Raw genomic sequence first — 19,375 nt, forward strand, 5'->3', positions numbered from 1 at the left:
AGAGGGCTACAGTGAATATGTATTCGAGTCTAACACCATTAAGCAAAATTAAGGCTTACCCATCACTAAATGGATTGGATTGTTAGCTAAGCAGTTTAACGTAACAATTTCATTTGAACTGTAGTATAAGTGTATATATATTCCTGTGAGTGGAAAAGCATGAGACAGGAGACCTGACAGTTCTCTACCACAAACAGAATTTTTGAAAGTGTTCCATAATGCAAAATTATCCACCACCTCTCAAAGATTTGAGCCTTAGCTCAGCCTGAATAGCAGCATGGAACAGTTGCTGTATTCCTTTGGACCCATTCATTGGGCCCCTCACTACAAGAAGGACATTGAGGTGCTGGAGCATGTCCAGAGAAGGGCAACGAAGCTGGTGAAGGGCCTAGAGCATAAGCCTTTTGAGAAGCAGCTGAGGGAACTGGGACTATTTAGCCTGGAGAAGAGGAGGCTGAAGGGAGACCTCATCGCGCTCCATAACTACCTGAAAGGAGGTTGTAGCGAGGTGGGGGTTGTTCTCTTCTCCCAAGTAACTAGCGATAGGACGAGAGGAAATGGCCTCAAGTTGCACCAAGGGAGGTTTAGATTGGACATTAGGAAAAGTTTATTTACTGAAAGAGTGGTCAGGCCTTGGAACAGGCTGCCCAGGGAAGTGGTGGAGTCACCATCCCTGGAAGTATTTAAAAGACGTGTAGATGAGGCGCTTAGGGACATGGTTTAGTGGGCATGGTGGTGTTGGGTTGACGGTTGGACTCGATCTTAGAGGTCTTTTCCAACCTTAATGATTCTATGATTCTATGAAATTGATAGAGAAGAAGTGGCAGGGACAATCTGCTGTATAATCCCCCACAATCCAGCAGAAGCATTACTTCAGCAAAACCAATGAAACGTAGTATCATATGGACCTTAGACTCATTTCCTACAGCAACAAAGCCAGCAGCATCTTCCCAGATCCTCTCACTTCCCACACATCAATACCCTCAGATTCTCTTAGGTCCCTAAAATGCTATAATATATTTTCTGCTTCCTCCTGTATCCTTAATTGTCCTTTATAATGGCTCCAACTTCAGTAGTGTCCCTTGCATAAACTTTCCGGCCCGGCAGGTGGGCAAGAGAGCATATTCTGTGGATAATCTTAAACTATCTGGCAGGCCAGCCAGTGGATAATGGGCAAATGGTGTCTGACTTTCACTCCCTACGAGAACAGTTAAGTACCTGGTGAGGACACATAAAAATTATTTTCACAAGGTGTCTGGGTTCATTACCTTTGAAGTCACTAGTCTTCTGTCACATTTATTAGATAGAATACATTCACTTCAACAGACCTGAATGATGCAAAAGCCTCAGGAAATATATAAAATAATTTCCAGGACAGAAACAAAGGACTTAAAGGAAATTCCTGGCCCCTAACATTGAAGTTACACTCATAAACCTATCAGGCTTCCTTTCAAAAGAAGTCATGCATTTTTCCTGCTACTCAAGTTTGGAAAGTAATTTCAGAACATCATTATTCCCATAAATAAAAACTTTATCTTGATTTACTACTTTTACTTGCAGTTAGATCTCTCTCTTCTACACCCAACTTGATTTCAACCGTTTCTCCTTGTTATTGGCACATAGGTGCAGGATAACATACATTAAATGAAAAGTAATTTAATAGTAAAAACTTCCTCTCTTTTCTTAAAGGAAAATTATACCAGACGCTTTGCGAGATTATTAACCATCTCTAACCCCGTCTCTCTTCTATTTCCTTATCCCCCGTGAAATCTCCACATACTGTTTATCACATAACTCTATAGCAAGACTGACTCAGGGCCACACATATTCTAAGCATAGGGAATTCAGCAGACATGGTGTTTACCTTTGCTAAGATAACAGACCATATTAACTGGCAGGATCCACCACTGGTTAAACCAAAACTTAAAATTATTTCATTTTCTATTTACCTCCAACTCTTGAATTAAGTCTTTCATTATTCTCTCCTTGAAAATTTGCTCAGAGATCTATTTGCTTTAAAGCCTTCCACATCACTGAGGTTATACTAAGGCCTTTATTTACTTGGAGTATTCCCTTCTCTTTACAAAGGGGTCTTAAGCTTGCTATTCGTCTAAAAGGGGCTTAGTCCTGGTAACTCCTTGCAGTTTTCTCTCCAGCACAAAGACTGAAGACAAAGCCCATGTTTTATTTTCACCTTGATTACAAGTACCTCTCATTTCTACACATTCACTCTGATTTGCCATTCTGCCTCCACTCTTAAATACCAGTGTCTTGCCAAACACCCAGGACAAAGTCAACCATTTAAATTCTATGCACAAACCTAAATAGGCTAATCTCCCCCAGTTTATCTTCACTGGGGAGTTTACCTATTCTCTTTTTATTTACATAGCAGAAGATACTGTTTCTAGTTCTAAGGGATTAAAAAAGTAAAGACTTTGGAAACAAGTATCTGAATCTCCTAACAAACTATTTAAAGAGAGACAAAACCTAATGAGACAAAAGAGCAAGAATGTATTAGTCCAAAGTGAGATGGATGCAGAGGGAGGAGAAGAGAAAGGTTAGTCTAGGAGGTGAGGGGAAATCTGTACGCTTCAGACTGGGAAAAAAATGCCTGAAGAATCTGAAAAATGATCCATCAGTTTCATAAAAGCTCTGGACAGGATTTAGAGCTGTAACGTGAGGAATCTTTAGGGCTGTTTAGAGGGTTTCTGGGTTTTCTGTAATGTTATGAAAAATATATGCTGATATGATAGCACAGGTTCTTTGTTACCAAATCTAAGTACTGTCAGCACTACAACCACCACAGGCAATTCAATTTATGAGAGTTCTGGCTAAAGTCATGGTGTCACACACAAGAGTAGGAGCAGTTTGGCCACTGAAATACTAATGTTTTAAATAAAAATAATTAATACATGTTGCTATTGTAATTCATACTGGCCATTAAATCCCAAAAGAGGGTATGTCCAGAGCCAACAGCAATAAAATTCTCTTTTCTTGTGGTAGCTTGCAGATGAACAATGATTAACAGTGACTTGCTAATTTTCACAGTCCTCACTCCTATTCTCTCAACTTTGTCCTTTCATAATGAAGCTGATAAACTACAATTTCTATGGAAGTTTTCCCAGAGATGGAAAACTGCAGGAACTGGTATGAAATATAGCTCCCAGAAAAAAAAAGAAAAATAATCACATTCCGTGCATTTCACATGGTGTAATTTTTACAATCTTTTTTTCCCCGCAAACAAAACACTGGAGGCAAAGATCAGCCAGATTTTCTAAGATAAATACAGTATTCATCCTTCAGTTCTTTGTGCTCATTTTTCTAAAAGGAAAAGAAAGGTTAAATACATAAAATATAGAAAGGATATAAATATTTTATACATGCATATAGGTATGTGTGTATGTATGTATAAAATAAAATAGAACACACCATGGTATATATTATGGCAATAAAATTATGTCCTTGTCCTCTTTTCTTCTCTCTCACAAAACACAGACAACCAAGTCTAAAACTGTTACTAGTGAAAATACATATTTGGTGCAAATTGGTAATTTTAAATTAATGTCTAGCAATTAGGAAACTTCATTCGGCACCTGCAAGAGCAACACCTAGCATACCAAGAACACAGAGTTCTGAGTCCATTTAGGGAAAAAAAAAAAGGTTATCCTGAGAGTGCCATGTTGCATGAAGAACACACCTTGCCAGAAGAGAGCTTTATACAGTAGAGACAGTCCATTACTTTGGTGAGAACAGGGGGATGTCCTGACATGATTTAGAATAAGGAGATTAAAAATAGAATTGTGTCTTCTGGGAAGTTCAAATATCAGAACATTGCAATATTTTCACATTGTCAATTTGTTCACTTCTGGGAAAAAAAGTATACAGAAGTGATGCAGAATATGTAACATATACTTACAACTTCAAATAATGCATGAGCATCATCTTTAGTCATTCTCCCTTTTTAAAATGACAAAGGGCTGAATAAACAATGCAAAGCCTGCTGAGGCAGAAGAAAGTTGAGCATAGTGTTAGCCTAAGGAATACTTCTGAGCATTCAACATTCAAAAAAGCAAGCACATCTGCTGTGATAATGCTGAGTGGTTTTTGTGTTTGAAAATGAGCTGTTGAATTGAGGACACTTTGTACCTTTGTTAACATGACTGTCTTCTAAATCTTAATGCTATTGCAAAGATAATGACAACAGATAGACCTGTCTGCCCCAGGAGGAAAAGACATTTCAGAGAATGACGCAATTTTATCACAAAAGTCTCAGAGCACTCAGAACTGAATCTTCCCAGTATGTTAATCACAGCACTGGATGGTACCAGGCACTACCCTTCTAAAATTAAAGCTTCCCCAAATTTAGCAAAGAATAATTACTACAGAAAATACAGATACTGCTTCATGTGTTGGCTAGTAAAACATAAGCGAAAATAAGTTCACTGCCCCTTACACGGAAAATTCAAAAACTCAGTTCAAATACAATACTTCCAAGCAAATTCTAACTCTGTAGCATTAAAACACACTGATACGATGATTTAGTATGTTCAAAATCATCTTGGAATGAGAATTTCTTCCCATTTCCAATTCACTAACCCTACTTTTATTAAAGTATGTATTTATCAGTCCATCAGCCTGTTAGGCACCAAAACAGCAACATCATAAGCAACATATTTGGCCCTACATAGAAACATACAGTGACAAATTTTAAACAAGTATTCAGACTGAGCTATTAAAACTTTGTCTCACTAAACCATGAGGAGAGGAGTTCACACCCCTAAAATTAGCAAGCTACACTGGATGTAACCAGAGATAAAAATTTCTTCTTAAAAATAGAAATTAAGACTCTATTGCAATGTGCAAGGGATATTAATAAAGTTAATTTAAAGCCACAAACCCAAAACAGTATGAGGGTTCTGTTTTACACATAAAATTACTTTCTCCATTTTCAAAATGCAAATTCTAACCCAAGTCTTCACTTAAGATTTCAGTTTCCATATTAACAACTTCAGTACAAGTTAATAAAATCAGCATCTGTAATAATGGTATAAGTTTGTTTTCTCATTGCTAGAGAAAGAAAGTGAGGCAAAGTGGCAAGATAAGCTACGTGTCTGCAGGAACACGGACCAGTGCTGCAACTCCCTACGTACTGTCAGTCACAAGAAAGCAGGCACAAATACTAACACCACAGTTACATTTAAGGAGTGATGAGCATCTTTCCTTAACTCAGACACTCATTTGAGCCTGCAGATATAGGAAATTTCTGCCTTTTTTCTCCCAGCTCCCTCCTTTCCCCTATTCTCTTCAAAATGTCCATTCAGGAACAGCAAAAGAATTACATACTGAAGATTATGGGGCACATTCTGGAAAGAAGACATTACAGTTTTGGGAATTCACTGACAGATCATACTGAAGAAGCACTTACAAGTGGAACTACTGCATTCTTACTCTGAAGATTGGAATAGAGGAAATTAGAAGATCACCATAAAGACTAAAAGTTTCAAAGGAATTAGGACACAGTATCATCTGTCTCTGGAAGGCCAGGATTTATGCAAATTAAGTTATGTATTTTCTCAGGCACCCTCTAGTTTGGACCTATTGGAGCCACTGAGTACAAATTCTTGCTTTAATACAACAGCTTGCTTTGTACATGCTTTAATACAACAGCAGTGCCCCAAGACAGTCTTTCCACCTCAAACTTCAGCCTTCTTTGCCCTTCTACCCTCGGCACTGTGCTGTATGGGTTCCTTTTTCAGCCACACCTACTTTGCAAAACGAACATGACCGCACTAACACTTGCCAGTGTCTGGGCATAAAGTAGTCTCATATAAACAGCATGTAAAAGTGACATTGAAAACTTACCACACAGCACTTCTTGCCAAGATGTGAAGACTCGCTGCATATGCTCAAACACTATACAGCTTTACATCCTGGTCTTAGAAAACTAGATTCCTGCTCCTTAGGGAAGATTCATTGTAATTGGCAGAACCTGCCAAAAAGGTTAAGGTAGACTGAGGTCTGACAGACATACGAGGAATAATAAACTGTCTAATATGTCCTATCATTATATCTTTTGCTGTAGGTTAGGCAAGGCCAAGGTGAACTCCTTACACCAATAGAAGAATGTACTGGAAAAAAAGAGCTTACTTCAAACCCAAAGTAGTACCGTATACACACAAAGAAACAAGTTCAATCACACTTTCCAATTCCACATTCTAAGAATTCCTACAGAAATTTCTGCCTTGGGCTTTTTGAAAATCAAGTTCTGAATTTCTGAACCTTGTGATGCCTACCTTGCTGAAAGAATGATTTTTTTTTTTCTTCATCAGCAACACCTATAACAAGCCCATACAAATACTTTACACTGTGACTGTGTGCTCCCAGTGCCTATCACTAAAAGCTTGCCTCTTTCTGACTACTTACTGACACGCTGTAAGTTCATAAATGCCTGTTTCCATTAATGAAATTATTATAAATAGCATCTGCAGAAGGCCTAATCCTGCACCACTGAAATTACCCAGTGTTGCTGCTGATTTACCCAAGAGCAGGACACAGCTAATGGGAATGCCCTGGTAGTGGTCTCATCTGCCTGCAGCCTCAAGTCTCCCACAAGACAACACATGGAAGTCAGCATCAGTCTAATTCCAATTCAATGCACCACTAACAAAGTGCAAAACACTGCCAAACTTAACATTATCAGAAGCACATGCTGCTACCAGAAGTAAAAAGAGCCCTACAGATTTACAGAAGCAATCTTTTACTTTCTTGCAGTAACGATAAGATAAACTTAAGATTACTCTCCTTCTTTCCAAGTCACACATTGGTATTTTTTCACCTTTCTTCCTTTATAAAAAAAAAAAAACAAAAAAAACCCACACAAAACACAGCCCTTCCACAATTTCATTCTGGCTTAACTACACAGAGAAAAATAATGCATTTCTGTACAGTACTCATAGCAGGAGCACTCTATAACAATCATAATTGAGCCAAAACAGAGAGAAGAGGGGAAAAGAAAGGTAACATCCAGTACTGCCAAATTTCTGAGCAACCAGAGACCAATGGTTTCTATGCATAATGGCAAAGCTGGCAAAAGACAGAGATTTTTTAAAAAAGTAGTTTTCCTAAAACAGTACAGTTATGCGTAAGTGAAATGAAGATTCAGTAATATTAAGAACGCACAGCGCAAGAGAGAGAGCCAGAAAAGCCTTTTGCTTGTCTGCCCAATAAAAGGAACTTTAAGTGCCAGTCAAGAGTAAAGTTGATTTGGCACAGATGCCTAGATATTCAGTACATAAATCTAATTCTAAAATGCATAAAAAATGGTGGAACTTGCATCTTTTCTGCAAGTGCCTGCAAAATCCACTGCTACACAGATATTTAGAGCAGATTTAATCTCACCCAGCTTCAGATGCTCACCTGTATGCGATTTAGTTTAAGCTTCTAAGCTTCTACCAAATCAACAGAGATCAGACAGATCACTTGCAAGAGCTGTACCCCTCACAACTACCGTAAGAGCAGATGCCCAATTTCAAACAGTTACACAAGACTTACACAATTTTTGGGGGGAAGAAGCACCTATGGCAGATAGTCTTAAAATCTCTACCTCACGTGGAAAGCCGGAACGCGCATCCATGCATATTTTTGGATCTCTACAAAAAAGTTAGAGTTTTGGGGCTTTTTTTGGTTTTGGTTTTGTTTTGGTTTTTTTGTGTTTTGTTTTTCTTTTTTAAGTCCATCCAGATGGCTAATGATTCTGAAATATGCATCCTCCCCTCCCCTGTGCACATTGGGAGAAATCATATTCTCTTCAGAGAAGTTAAATGACTCCCATCGTTACACAAGGGCTGAGAGCTGCCACAGTAGCCTGAACCCATGTCACCAGAGCCTTAGGCTAACATTGTCACTATTGCTCTAGACTTCATTTCAAAACATAGATACTCTTCAAGAACATCACTGAACTTCAACTTTCTCTCATGTTAACTGCCACACTGCATAACGGCACAGAGCACACAAGGGCTTGGCTATTTGTTTCAAAACACCACAAGTGGGTGTATCTTCATTGCAAGAGTACTTCTTCAAAATTAAAGAGCAGTTTGCATATCTAATGTTGCTACAGAGAAATGTACATATTCACTAGTAAATGAGAAATCCCACCTAAAGTATGCATGAAAAGTGGCAACATAGGTCAAAACATTTTGTGAAAGAACAATTTGTAAGCTACTGCACTCAAAGTCCAGCTTCCCAAACTTAAAAGAATATAGTATCTTCTGGCATCAACAAATCACAAACAAAAACTTGACACCAAGTTTTATGAATGTCACTAGAGATTCCACTTGATCACTTTCAGATTGAGCTTTGTCAGTTCATGTCTTATTAATTCTCCTGAATATTTACCTGCAATCCAAGACTTTCCAGTTCATTGGTATAAAGAGAGAAAAAGAGTTCCTTAGAGGCAAAAAAAGCCACCAAAAAGAAACCTGTATCTTTTTTCTACATTAAATTTGTATTGCAAGACACAACGATGACCCTCAGGTAGAAATCCATAGGAAGCCAGTTTCATAAATATCATAAATAGAAGATTTGCTCAATAGGATCTCTCTGGGCACTAAAGAGAGAATACCATAGGAGTTAACACTGGAAAGACACAATGGGGTGACCTGATAATGGCACATGTCCTTTACCAGTAGCAGTAAGCATCTAGCTCTTACAGATAGTAATGCTCCTTGGTGCTTCCCAAGACAAATTACTTAGGACCACATCCATGCAGTTTATGGAAACAAAACATGCAAGCGCCAACACAGCCAGCCTCAGAATTTCTTCATATACCTACTGCCAAACAGACGCGAAACTCTCACTGATTATCAAAGGTCTTTTCATTGTCTTCACTCTTCTTCTTTTCTTAAATCTTCCTCAGCTCTTGTTAAGAAATGCTTTCACTCTCCCTCATCCCCCAGCCTTCCCATGCCTCTGGTTCAAAGGTCTATCAAATCCAATCCACTTAGAATCATAGAATTATTAAGGTTGGAGAAGACCTCTAAGATCATCAAGTCCAACCATCAATTCAACACCACCATGCCCACTAAACCATGTCCCTAAGCGCCTCATCTACATGTCTTTTAAATACTTCCACTTGCACAGGACAGGAGGAGGATAATTCTCGTACAGATCACAGGCCCTCATCAAGGCCAGCAGCACCTGCTTGTGATGATGCTGTATATCAGAAGGGCCTGAGTGGCACCCATTGCATGAATTCATGTGTGAAGAAAGGGTTCTACTGTAGTGACCATCACAAAAAGCTGTGTAGGACAACAACTTTAAGAGTACGGCAAACTCACTGTCAACCTTCTGGACACATTTTAGCACAACAGGAGCCTGGCAGCTACTGAATCAGTCTGCTGCCATTTACTACCTGGCTTTGAAAGAGACTCCTAAGAATATCCCTTTAACTTTTATCTTAGGAACAGGCTGTCATCCTTCTTTTGTTCATCAAAACCCAAATTGTGTAATTTGCTCCAAAAAAGGACTGGTTACACGATAAGATGTAACCGCATTTCTTCCTTAAGATATGGGAGGAGAGGGGATGAACAAATATAACCACTTTTTCTGGACATAAGAGGGAAGGGGGAAGAAAGAAATCAGAAACCTGATAATGTGAAAAGATACTTTGCTGATATGGCAACAAATATCAGGAACAACCATGCCACAGAATTGTGTTATATCTGCCAAAACTTCTAGTAAAACAAAGTTTCCTAACATAGTAAGAGCCACACACCCCATTATTATGCACACGCATCAGTAACTGGAGTAATACCAAGTATTGAACCACTTTATTTTATTTTCAAGTTACCTGTGTGGAGTCAAGTAGGGAAACAAGAAAACTACGCCTGACCTCTGGCATAAATTTTTTAGCCTGATTCTAGCCAAATCCAATTTTTCACACTTGCTTCAATACATCACAGATTCTTCTTAGCGGCTTAAGTACAAACAAAAAAAAAAAAAGAAAGCCAGATATATAATTCAATAAATGCAGTCAAGTTTATTTTACCAGACCAAAGAGAATGCAAAGGCCTGTGATACAGGATGCATCCTCTTCATAACCCAGTGCATAGAACGTCATTGGTAAACAGTGGAATTGAGGCAGATATGAGAAGAAAGGGTTCCAGAAGTTGACATTTAACAAAGTTTTCCTTCAACATGCCTTTCCTTCAAAACGCCTTAACAAAAAGATGTATCACAGGAGCAATGTACATTTCTTGCTTAACATTTTTACTGTATTAGTCACTCTCACACTAACGATATTTTATTACCTTTTCTTTCTTTGCTTTTTTAATGTGTGCCCCGCCCCCAGCTCCAAGAAGCATTTCTCCTGTACTTTCCTGTTTACTATCATTTTCAGATTTGAACTCATGTTTCTTCTAGACTTACATAAGATAATGACAATGTATTATTTTATAATAATAAAATAATTATAATATATTGACACTGGTATAACACTATTGACACTGATAATTCAGTGTCCACATACAGCACAAATATCAAAGTGCAGATTCAAAATTTACCACAGATGAAATTCTGTGTCTCACTCACAGCATCTACAACAGATGAGAGAAGCTTTAGATGCTTCTCTTCAAAAAAAACGTGAAAAAGAGAGAGACAGAGAGAAAGTGGGAGTGATTCTCTTCTGGGCAGAGCATGTGAAGTCCCACCTCTATTCCTCTTTCCATCATGTGTCCCTACTACCTTTACCATTGCCCTGACCATGCCCAGAAGCTGCTGAGAGCTGCCTACACACTTCCCATGCCCCTCAGCACTGGGACAGGGAGTGAGGAAGCTTGGAACTGGGAGGGGTGCAGAATCTATAAGCACAATATGACCACAGTGCGGGTGAAGGAGCCTCATGCTAGGGTGCTGTTAATGGACTTGATACAAGAGAGCTCTGAGCAGCTTTGGGAAAGCTGGCAGGGTGAAGGTGGCAACCTGCAATGCTGCAGACTGGAGGAGAAGCTGTGAATGACTGCACAGACAAAAGTCTTCTTCGGCCCTCCTTAAGTAAGAAGAGTTCCTCACACCTGATCTAGGCAACTCTCACTCAACAAGATCTGTTCATTTAGTTTTTCTAACACTAAATGTCTCTTTGAGACTAGTACTGGGTTTGATCCTACTCGGTTCCAAAGCTTCCACCTTTCCTTACAGCCGTCTGCAGCCTTCAACCAGAGCTTCTTGCCTCCTGTAATCCAAAACACAGTCGATGACCACTAGAGTCCAACAAACAGCCACCCGTTTGATTCAACTTTATCTCCTAGGAAGTAAGGGTGAAGCAGTGAATCTTCGGAAGTCCTTAACACATCTAACAGTACAATATGCTACTAAGGTGTACTGCCCCGAGTTAGAAAAATGTTAAGAGTCAGTTCTAATTGGTCTGTCAGTTTGATCTTTGGGCGTCACTCACCTGTACAGACATGCTGGTATAAAGCAGCACATTTTCTCCATATTTCTATCATTTTGCATTTGAACAATGAGTACTAGCTTAATTGTAATTTCTGTATTACATATACTGGAATAACTTGGAATAAAAGGAGGAATGAATGCTGTAAAACCAGAGAAACTTGCTACATCAACTTACCTTAACAAGGCTTCTTTTCCTGTCACAGTAATTCTTGTAGTGTAGCACTGAAAGCCCACTTAGAAATTCACTTAGATTAAAAAAACTAACAACCTACAGACCCCAAAGCAACTGACGGTTGGACTTGATGATCTTAGAGGTCTTTTCCAACCTTAATGATTCTATGATTCTATGACTCCTCACATTTCCTGTAAGCTGTGTTACTTGCTTTTTTGATGGTGGTAGGCAATATCAGGTTTTTCTTAAGAATGGAGGACTTACACTTCCACCAGCTCTGCACAACACTTTGTCTCACCTTATAAATCAACACCTCCTGCGCACATAACTACTCCAGAGCATTGCAGTCTTCTCTATCTTTAAAACACCAACTTCCACCATAATGCTTCATCTTCAACCGAAAAGCCTTGCTTTAAACACAGGATTAACAAGTCAATAGAAAAAAAAATCTTATTTAATGCTTTAGGAGCCAATGGTGTAGTATCTTGTAAATGTGAGCAGCCTTTTTGAAAGTCATAGTCCTATTAACTTTAACAAAAATCACATGACATAGATAATCAGGGTGTTTAATTGTTGCAATCCTTAGATACACACACACACAGAGGCTGCTCTTTTTGTCACAACCTTTGCCAGGAAGCTAAACAGGTTTCCATACATTTTTAGCCAAACCCACTACAAGAGCATTTATTTACAAAACAAAAACAAAGATGAAAACCCACCTACACCATCCTGGTTTAAGCTAGATGAGACTATAATATGAACTGGAAGTAGCATCTACCACTCTGTAAAGAACACTTAACACACCGAGAATTTTCCATAGGGCTGTTCTAATTCATCTTGGATTGGTTCCAGAGGCCACTGATGTCAATCAAAAGTTTCCAATGGCCTCAGCACTACTTGGATCACATTTTAATTTTAATTCAATAGCACAGTGTTAATTCTTTGCATCCCCACCTAATTTCTTCATCCAGAGCTACTGAAAAAAAAGTTTACAGAGGAAGGTAACTGTTACTAAACTGTACACAAATAGGTAAACCAAGGAAAAGGTGCCTACTACAGTAAAGGTTAACCAAGAAGTACTTAGAATTGATGCCAAATATTTTATATCAAAGGTCCATTAAAGTACATCATAGTCTTAGTGTCCAACACACAGGTAATTAAAAAGTATCAGTAGCAGTGGTTTCCATAACTTCTGCACACTGGAATTTTATCCAGTTGCAACACCTAAGCAGAACAATAATGAAGTGGGCCAACTCTCAATATTATTAAGCTTTTCTGGAATTTTTTTGGGGGAAAAAAAAGCCTCATTTCAGCTTTCTATAGTAACAGTATCACAGCTCACAATTTGTAGATATTCTTTATACCTCAGCCAGTAGAGACATCCCTCCACTCTCATCCTCGTCCCTAAATTAAAGCTTAGGTTATGTACGATGATATAAAAAACTGCCTTAGAGGAGTCCTCACTTGCTGAGTATCTGAAAAAGGTTAGCTGCACAGCTACAAGCCATCCCAGTTGCATACCAGGTCCCATACGTCAAGGCTTTAGAACAGCAGGTTTATTTTTGCCTTTGCATATTAATCTTCCGCTCTCCTTTCAGATTAAGGGAAGAACAAAAAACTTTCAATAGCAAAGATATTTGCAACCCTCGTTAGCTACAGTGCAAATGCTCTTTAGCAAAGTTTCTCTATCTGGATACATAAATAAAAAGCGAGAATTACATTCCACCATTCCCCAACGCCACATAGAAACTCGTCTCCCACACAAGTCTTTCCCAAAACCACACTCATTGTGGGGATACACACTTGTTAATGGTGCCAAAACAACTAAAACTGGACAACGGGCAGTGGCAATCTTTTTAGCCTGGACAACATTAGACGTCAAATCCAGCCAAAACCTTAAAGGCTCAGCCTCTGTGCAGACATTGTGCCAGGTGATACCTAGTTAAAGCCTTATCTATAGAAATGATGACAATAAGCAAACTAGGGATCTAGAGCTGTTGGCACCCCCCTACATCACCATTGGCAACCTGACAGAAGGACAATTACATGTCCATCAAAAAGAAAGCAAACCAGAAGGTTGGTGATTTTCCCCCAGTGACCATTTTTTTAAATATACCTAACATTTAAAAAGGTGATAATAGATGCCCCAGTCCTGCAAGCAGTACCATCCACTGCAATAAGGATGAATCAAAAGCACAGCAAACGGAAGGAGACATTATACAACCTTCAGAGACATGAATTTTCCAGGTGGAGACAAAGAACTATGAAAGGTCTAAGTATAAAACTTCGAAACCTAGAAATCAGCTTAAACCTTGAAAAGAACATGCATCCCCACTTCTACTTACTGTTTAAAATTGTCTTTTTGGGTTAGAAGGAAGAAGATGGATTGGGTGAAAATACAACCTTTATGGCTTATAACTCTACCAAAGAGGTTCACCTTGCAGGATCAGGGGAGCACAGCAATACTATACTAAGCTGTACGGCAACAATTTCCCCCCTTTTTTCATTTGAAAACAACAACAAATTACACCTAACACTGACCTTTAGCTTTTAGATGTATTTAATCCCAAAACTCAAAGTATACCAAAAAAAAGGTATTAGCTTTGTAAACTTCCTAACATTCCTTTCTGGCACTAGCAAAAAAATTAAGTTGTTACAGTGTTCCAAACTGTTCTACAATGACAGAATAATCAAAACATGATTACTTTTTTACATGAGCAAACCAGGCTTTTCTTCAGTTCTAACCAGCTAATCTGTCTTTCTGGGTTCACATTACAATTGTGGCTTCCCTCTCTTATTCCCAATACTCCTGCATCATGCAGCCTACTCTCTGACAGGTTTCACACATTTCTAGATACACCGTGGATTTAAAACCAATGCTTGGAGGTCTTAACAATATTCTGTCTCATCAAATTATCTTCATCTCGTGTCAAAACATGAGGGAACTGTGGGAAAAGTGTGCATAAGTTCTTCGAGCACAAAATATCTGGAGGTTTGGTTACAAGTCACAAAAGCCCAGAACAAGCATTTCTTCTATAGCAATCTTTGCATTTAAAGGAATACCGGGAGATTAAATCTCCCTTTCTCCTAAAACCGTGGGTGGGTTTTTTTTCTTTTTCGTTTTGTTTGTTTTGGGTTTTTTTTTGTTTGGGTTTTTTTTTGTTTGTGGTTGTTTTTTTTTTTTTAACATTTCTAATCCTTCTAAGTCCCTTTATGTTATTTCCTCTAAACGTACTAAAGCTTTTAAGAAATAAAGGGAATCCAAGGACAGATGATGAAAGTGATTAGAGGCTTAGAAAGACTTCCATATGAGGAGAGATTATTAAAAAGACTGCCTCGCTTATAGACAAGATGAATGGGAGGGATCATAAGAGAGACATGAAAAATGAGAAGAGACATTCCACAGAATGTTTTTTCATCACTAGAAAGCAAGTGGATTTTTCTGTGTTCTTTTTTAACGTAAGCCTTGTTTTTGTGTGTGTGTGTGTGTGTGTGTGATCACATAAGAATCAGTTCATCCACAAAACACTGCTTCTATTGCCAGTCTCACTAAGGCTGAAAGCACAAGAAGACTGAAATTAAGATTCTCTATTTTTTAATAAATAAATGACATCTGTTCCAGGTAAGTTTTTTTGTTTTTAAATAATGGGAACATTCTTACCATTTCCAATATAAGTCTACCACTCATAAAAGAAAGTTCTGAATAGGCTCCAATGTGCAAGAAATTACGTAATTAGGACTTCCTGCCTCTCTCTCTCTAAAGCATCTGGTACTTGTTAAAAGCAGGACATATCACTGCATAGACTTCTGTGGGATGCAGTAAAGAAACTCACATGTTTTAGTTGTACTAGAAAAGGATTTTTCTCCTACAAAGCCATACGTATAAATTTATAATCCTGATGAAATGTGGAGGATTGTTGTACTGTAAGGGGTAAAAGATCAAGAGTGAAGAGCAATGCCCTGATCAGCAGCAAAAAAATTGTGTACACAGGTTTCTGAGGTCTAAATAGGACAACCTGGTGAGCATTCAGACACGACAGCTTCAATAGAGCTTGAAAGGCAGTCCTGACACAATGCTGTAGAAGCAAAAGTCAACACAATGAGGCATAAGTTAGCATAGCCAAGCTAGTCTAAATCAGGAATGTTACTATTGCAATTGCATAGACCTCTACATGGACTTACCACCTAAGAAGCACAGTGTAGCCAGAATCTTAGCACCTCTAGTCTCCCACAGTACTCACTGCAGAAACAAGTCCCTTAAGAAAGCACCATGACACTCTTTAGCTGTCCTGCAAGCTACATTCCAGCAAGAACAGTACTCGCTGCATGACAGCTAAAGAGTCCTTGTTCGCAAATCTTGCCCTACTTCATGGCTTAGGTCCTGATTTTGAAAGATTTTGATCAGTTTTCGAAGTGCTGCAGGAATCGACTAGTAGCGGATGTGAAGCACAGTGAAGCTGCAGCAACTAGCATTAGCAGAGGTGAACTGAAACATTTTGCACAGCTGTACTGTCCGCATTGATTCCACCTGTGCCACCTGAGCAAGCTGCAGTAATCCAGATTATACTGACCAGATACCGTTGACAAGTAAAGGCAGGAAAAGTCTCCTGCAAGGGTAGGTATCATTCTTAAAGCTGGGGATGGATGATTTACCAGAACCAAGGTAACCACACAACTGTAAATCTATACCCGCCAAATAATACCAAAACTGTAAGGCACTGATACCACTACACTACAAGCAATAGTAGTTTTATGCCCCACCCTGTGCTGCCACGCACAGCATAGCTTGGCTCTCTTGTGACTTGTCCAAGGAAGAGAACAGGAATCCAGCCTCTCCCTCAAAATACTTGGCCTCCTTAGGCAGCAGTGACTCCCCCCATGTTAAGAATGACTCAGCTGTTCTTCATTAAAGTGTCTTCTCTCTTTCAGGCACTGGGAATTTTGCACAAAATGTGATGCATGGTTCATTGGAGAGTTGTTAGCAGAGCTCAGGATATCTTATAATTCAAACGGTCTCACAGAAGAAGGTATTGAAGAGACCTGTTGCCTTACACTGAAGGAGCTTTGTAGCTGCATAAGGAATTTTAAAATCCTTTTCCCCTCAGATCCTACCGTTTACAAACTCAGAAGGCTATGTTCACAATAAGTTGTTCTAGCACTTCTGCAAACTGAATTTGGCGATGCCTTCCTATCATATAAACAGTTGCAATTTTGGAACAGTCTTCTTGCCTGTCCATAGAGAAGGCTTCACTTTCTCGTAACAAAAATCCTTAGATGAGCTTGAAAGACACAGACAGTAACAGATAATGCTGGAGAAGTCCTTCAAAACCTGCCCACCCAAAAACTGGACTCAGTAGCCTATGTTATACAGACTATGAGATCCAATAACTACTTTGACACCTCTCTTTCCCCCAGGCTTTATTATATGTATCTCACTCTGCTTACTATACACTGTCCCTGCCCTGCTGACAAAACCAACTCCAAGACTTTCTTCACACAAGCAAGTCTCCCTAGTTTGTTCAGGTTCTCAGAGTGTCCTCCCATCAGCTCTGTATTGCTGTATTCATGCTCTGCGTTGCTTTTCTCCATGAATGTTTGGGAATGGCAGCTTTAACTCCAGCTGCTCTGACGCTTTTTATTCAGTCTCTAAAGAAAAACAGCATCCTGCTTTCTTGCTTCTTTCCTACATAATACCACAAGTTGTTGCTGCTCCAGTGCCTCACCATTTCCATTCCCCTGGTTAAAGCAGTAAGAGGAATGTTGAAGTTATCCAGGCAATTTACCCAGGAAAAATTCCTATTTGTCTGGAATAAGCACAAACGGATTTAATGCAAGCTCTTGCCATCATCTGGAACATACAACCTGCTGCTATCACCTCTAGCAATTATATTACAAGTTCTATGATATCTGACACAACTTGTAAAGCCTAAACCCTGGAGCAATGCAATTACATACAACTCTACAAACTTGCTACAGAGTTGTATTTCCAGTTCTCATGGTCCCATGAAGGGAAGGAGTGGATAATCCTGATAAAAAGAAACCCAAAATCAGACAAAAGCTCAATGCTTTCACAACGCTGTCTTAAGCATGAGATTTTTTTTATTTTTCAATACACAAGTACAATACACAACTTGAATGTTAGCCATGATACTTCATGCTCTTATGCAGATCAACTAGACTACAGAGCAAAGGCTTCAGTTTAACTCTTAAACATACCAAAAATCATCCTTGAAGGTATGCAACTTTCTTCCATAGCCACAGTAAGCTAGGTAGCGCATTATTCTTACAGCAAGAACAATGAAGAAAAACTACTTAGTTCAACTTACAAAGAGAAAAACAAAGAAAATACATAAAATTTTAAAGTGGTTTATGACTAGCACGTGCACCCAGCTTACGGTATCAAGAGCATTGTAGACTCCCCAGTAGTAAAGGTACAGTGTATAGGGTTACCTATTTTTTAAAACATTTCATTATGCAGCAACAATCTGAAGCACACCTTCTCCTTTCCAGCACTGTCAATTAATGGTCTGGAGGGATGGAAAGAACTGTAAGTGTGCAGTACAGGAAAAAATACAAAACAAAACAGAAAAAAACCAAGAACCCTCCCCCCAAAAAACAGTCTTCCTTCACAAATAGCTAATCCCTACACTTCAAACTGTAAAGCTCATTTATTGACATATGTAGGATCTCATCTTAGCATAGAAAACAGAATTTCTGCTGATATCCCAAGTCAGTTAGGGCAACCTTCTTTTTCTTCATGTCTTTCTGCAATGCACAGGAAGAAAGAGCCATTTGTTTTACACCTGTTTGAGCTGAGCATTTAGGTAAGAATTTGAAATCTGTGCATAAACTACAGAGCCAACTGCCTTCATCAGCATGACATTCACCACAAAGGCTACTAAATATCTGAAAGGATCACGAGCATTGCCTATACATAGTTATAATATATTGTACGAACAAACCATCAAAATAGTAAGATAAAGAAAGATGAACTTGCCAGCAGACCTTAAGAAAAACTATCCCATAAAGCCATATGTCATGGATATACGGTATATTCTTTCTTTATTCCTAGCACACACAGATACACCTTTTCTGTCGATCTCCATTCCTGCCACAGCCCTCTTCTAAGTAACTTCAGGAAGGGAACCGTAATCATTCTCTGCTGCTAGATACAATCATCTGATCCACAGTTTATTAAACAGAGACCTTGAGAAACAGGACCAAAACCAGATACCCACCAGTGTGATCTAGACAGAGAGTCACTTCATTAAATCATCAGCACTGTTGACTTTGGTGAGTAAGTTCTCTATTGCTCTCGCCTCCAACTAGTTTCTATTGTGGATATACCTTGAACACCGGTTTCTGTTATGTCAACAACCAGTTTCATTTCATTTTCTTCCACCAAAGAGTATTTAGAGTAGGAATATGAAAAAAGTACGGATAAAAAAACTTCCCTTTAGCTCGACAACGTAGCAAACACGGAGACCTCTTGGGGAACACGCTGCAGGTTGGTGGTTGCCCCTCAGAGCTCGGCACCCAGGCCCACCTGGCAGCCCCACCACCCTCACCCCCAAGGGTGGCCCCGACAGCCCTTTCCCTGCCCTCACACGCCTTACCCGCGTCTTGCGGCGCCGGTGCCGCTCCGGGTCCGAGTACGTCCTATCCACGGCCAGCGCCGTGTCGCTGCCCGGCATGTTGCCCCGCCGCCGCCGCCTCCTCCTTCCCCTCAGCGGTGCCCGCCAAAAGCCCGCGGGC

The 19,375-nt window shown here is 39.3% G+C and overlaps 1 protein-coding gene across 1 annotated transcript in view; it reads right to left on the minus strand.

The window, feature by feature from the left end:
- TMCC3 (transmembrane and coiled-coil domain family 3) overlaps positions 1 to 19,314 on the minus strand; it is a 48,866-nt gene extending 29,552 nt beyond the window's left edge. The window contains exon 1 of the mRNA XM_009577902.1: positions 19,237 to 19,314. Within this exon, the coding sequence (XP_009576197.1) occupies positions 19,237 to 19,314 (78 nt within the window). The remainder of the gene's footprint in view (positions 1 to 19,236) is intronic.
- Positions 19,315 to 19,375: the final 61 nt, after the last annotated feature.

Source organism: Fulmarus glacialis, unplaced genomic scaffold (genome assembly GCF_000690835.1).
Source record: "Fulmarus glacialis isolate BGI_N327 unplaced genomic scaffold, ASM69083v1 scaffold12775, whole genome shotgun sequence".
NCBI classification, from domain to species: Eukaryota; Metazoa; Chordata; class Aves; order Procellariiformes; family Procellariidae; genus Fulmarus; species Fulmarus glacialis.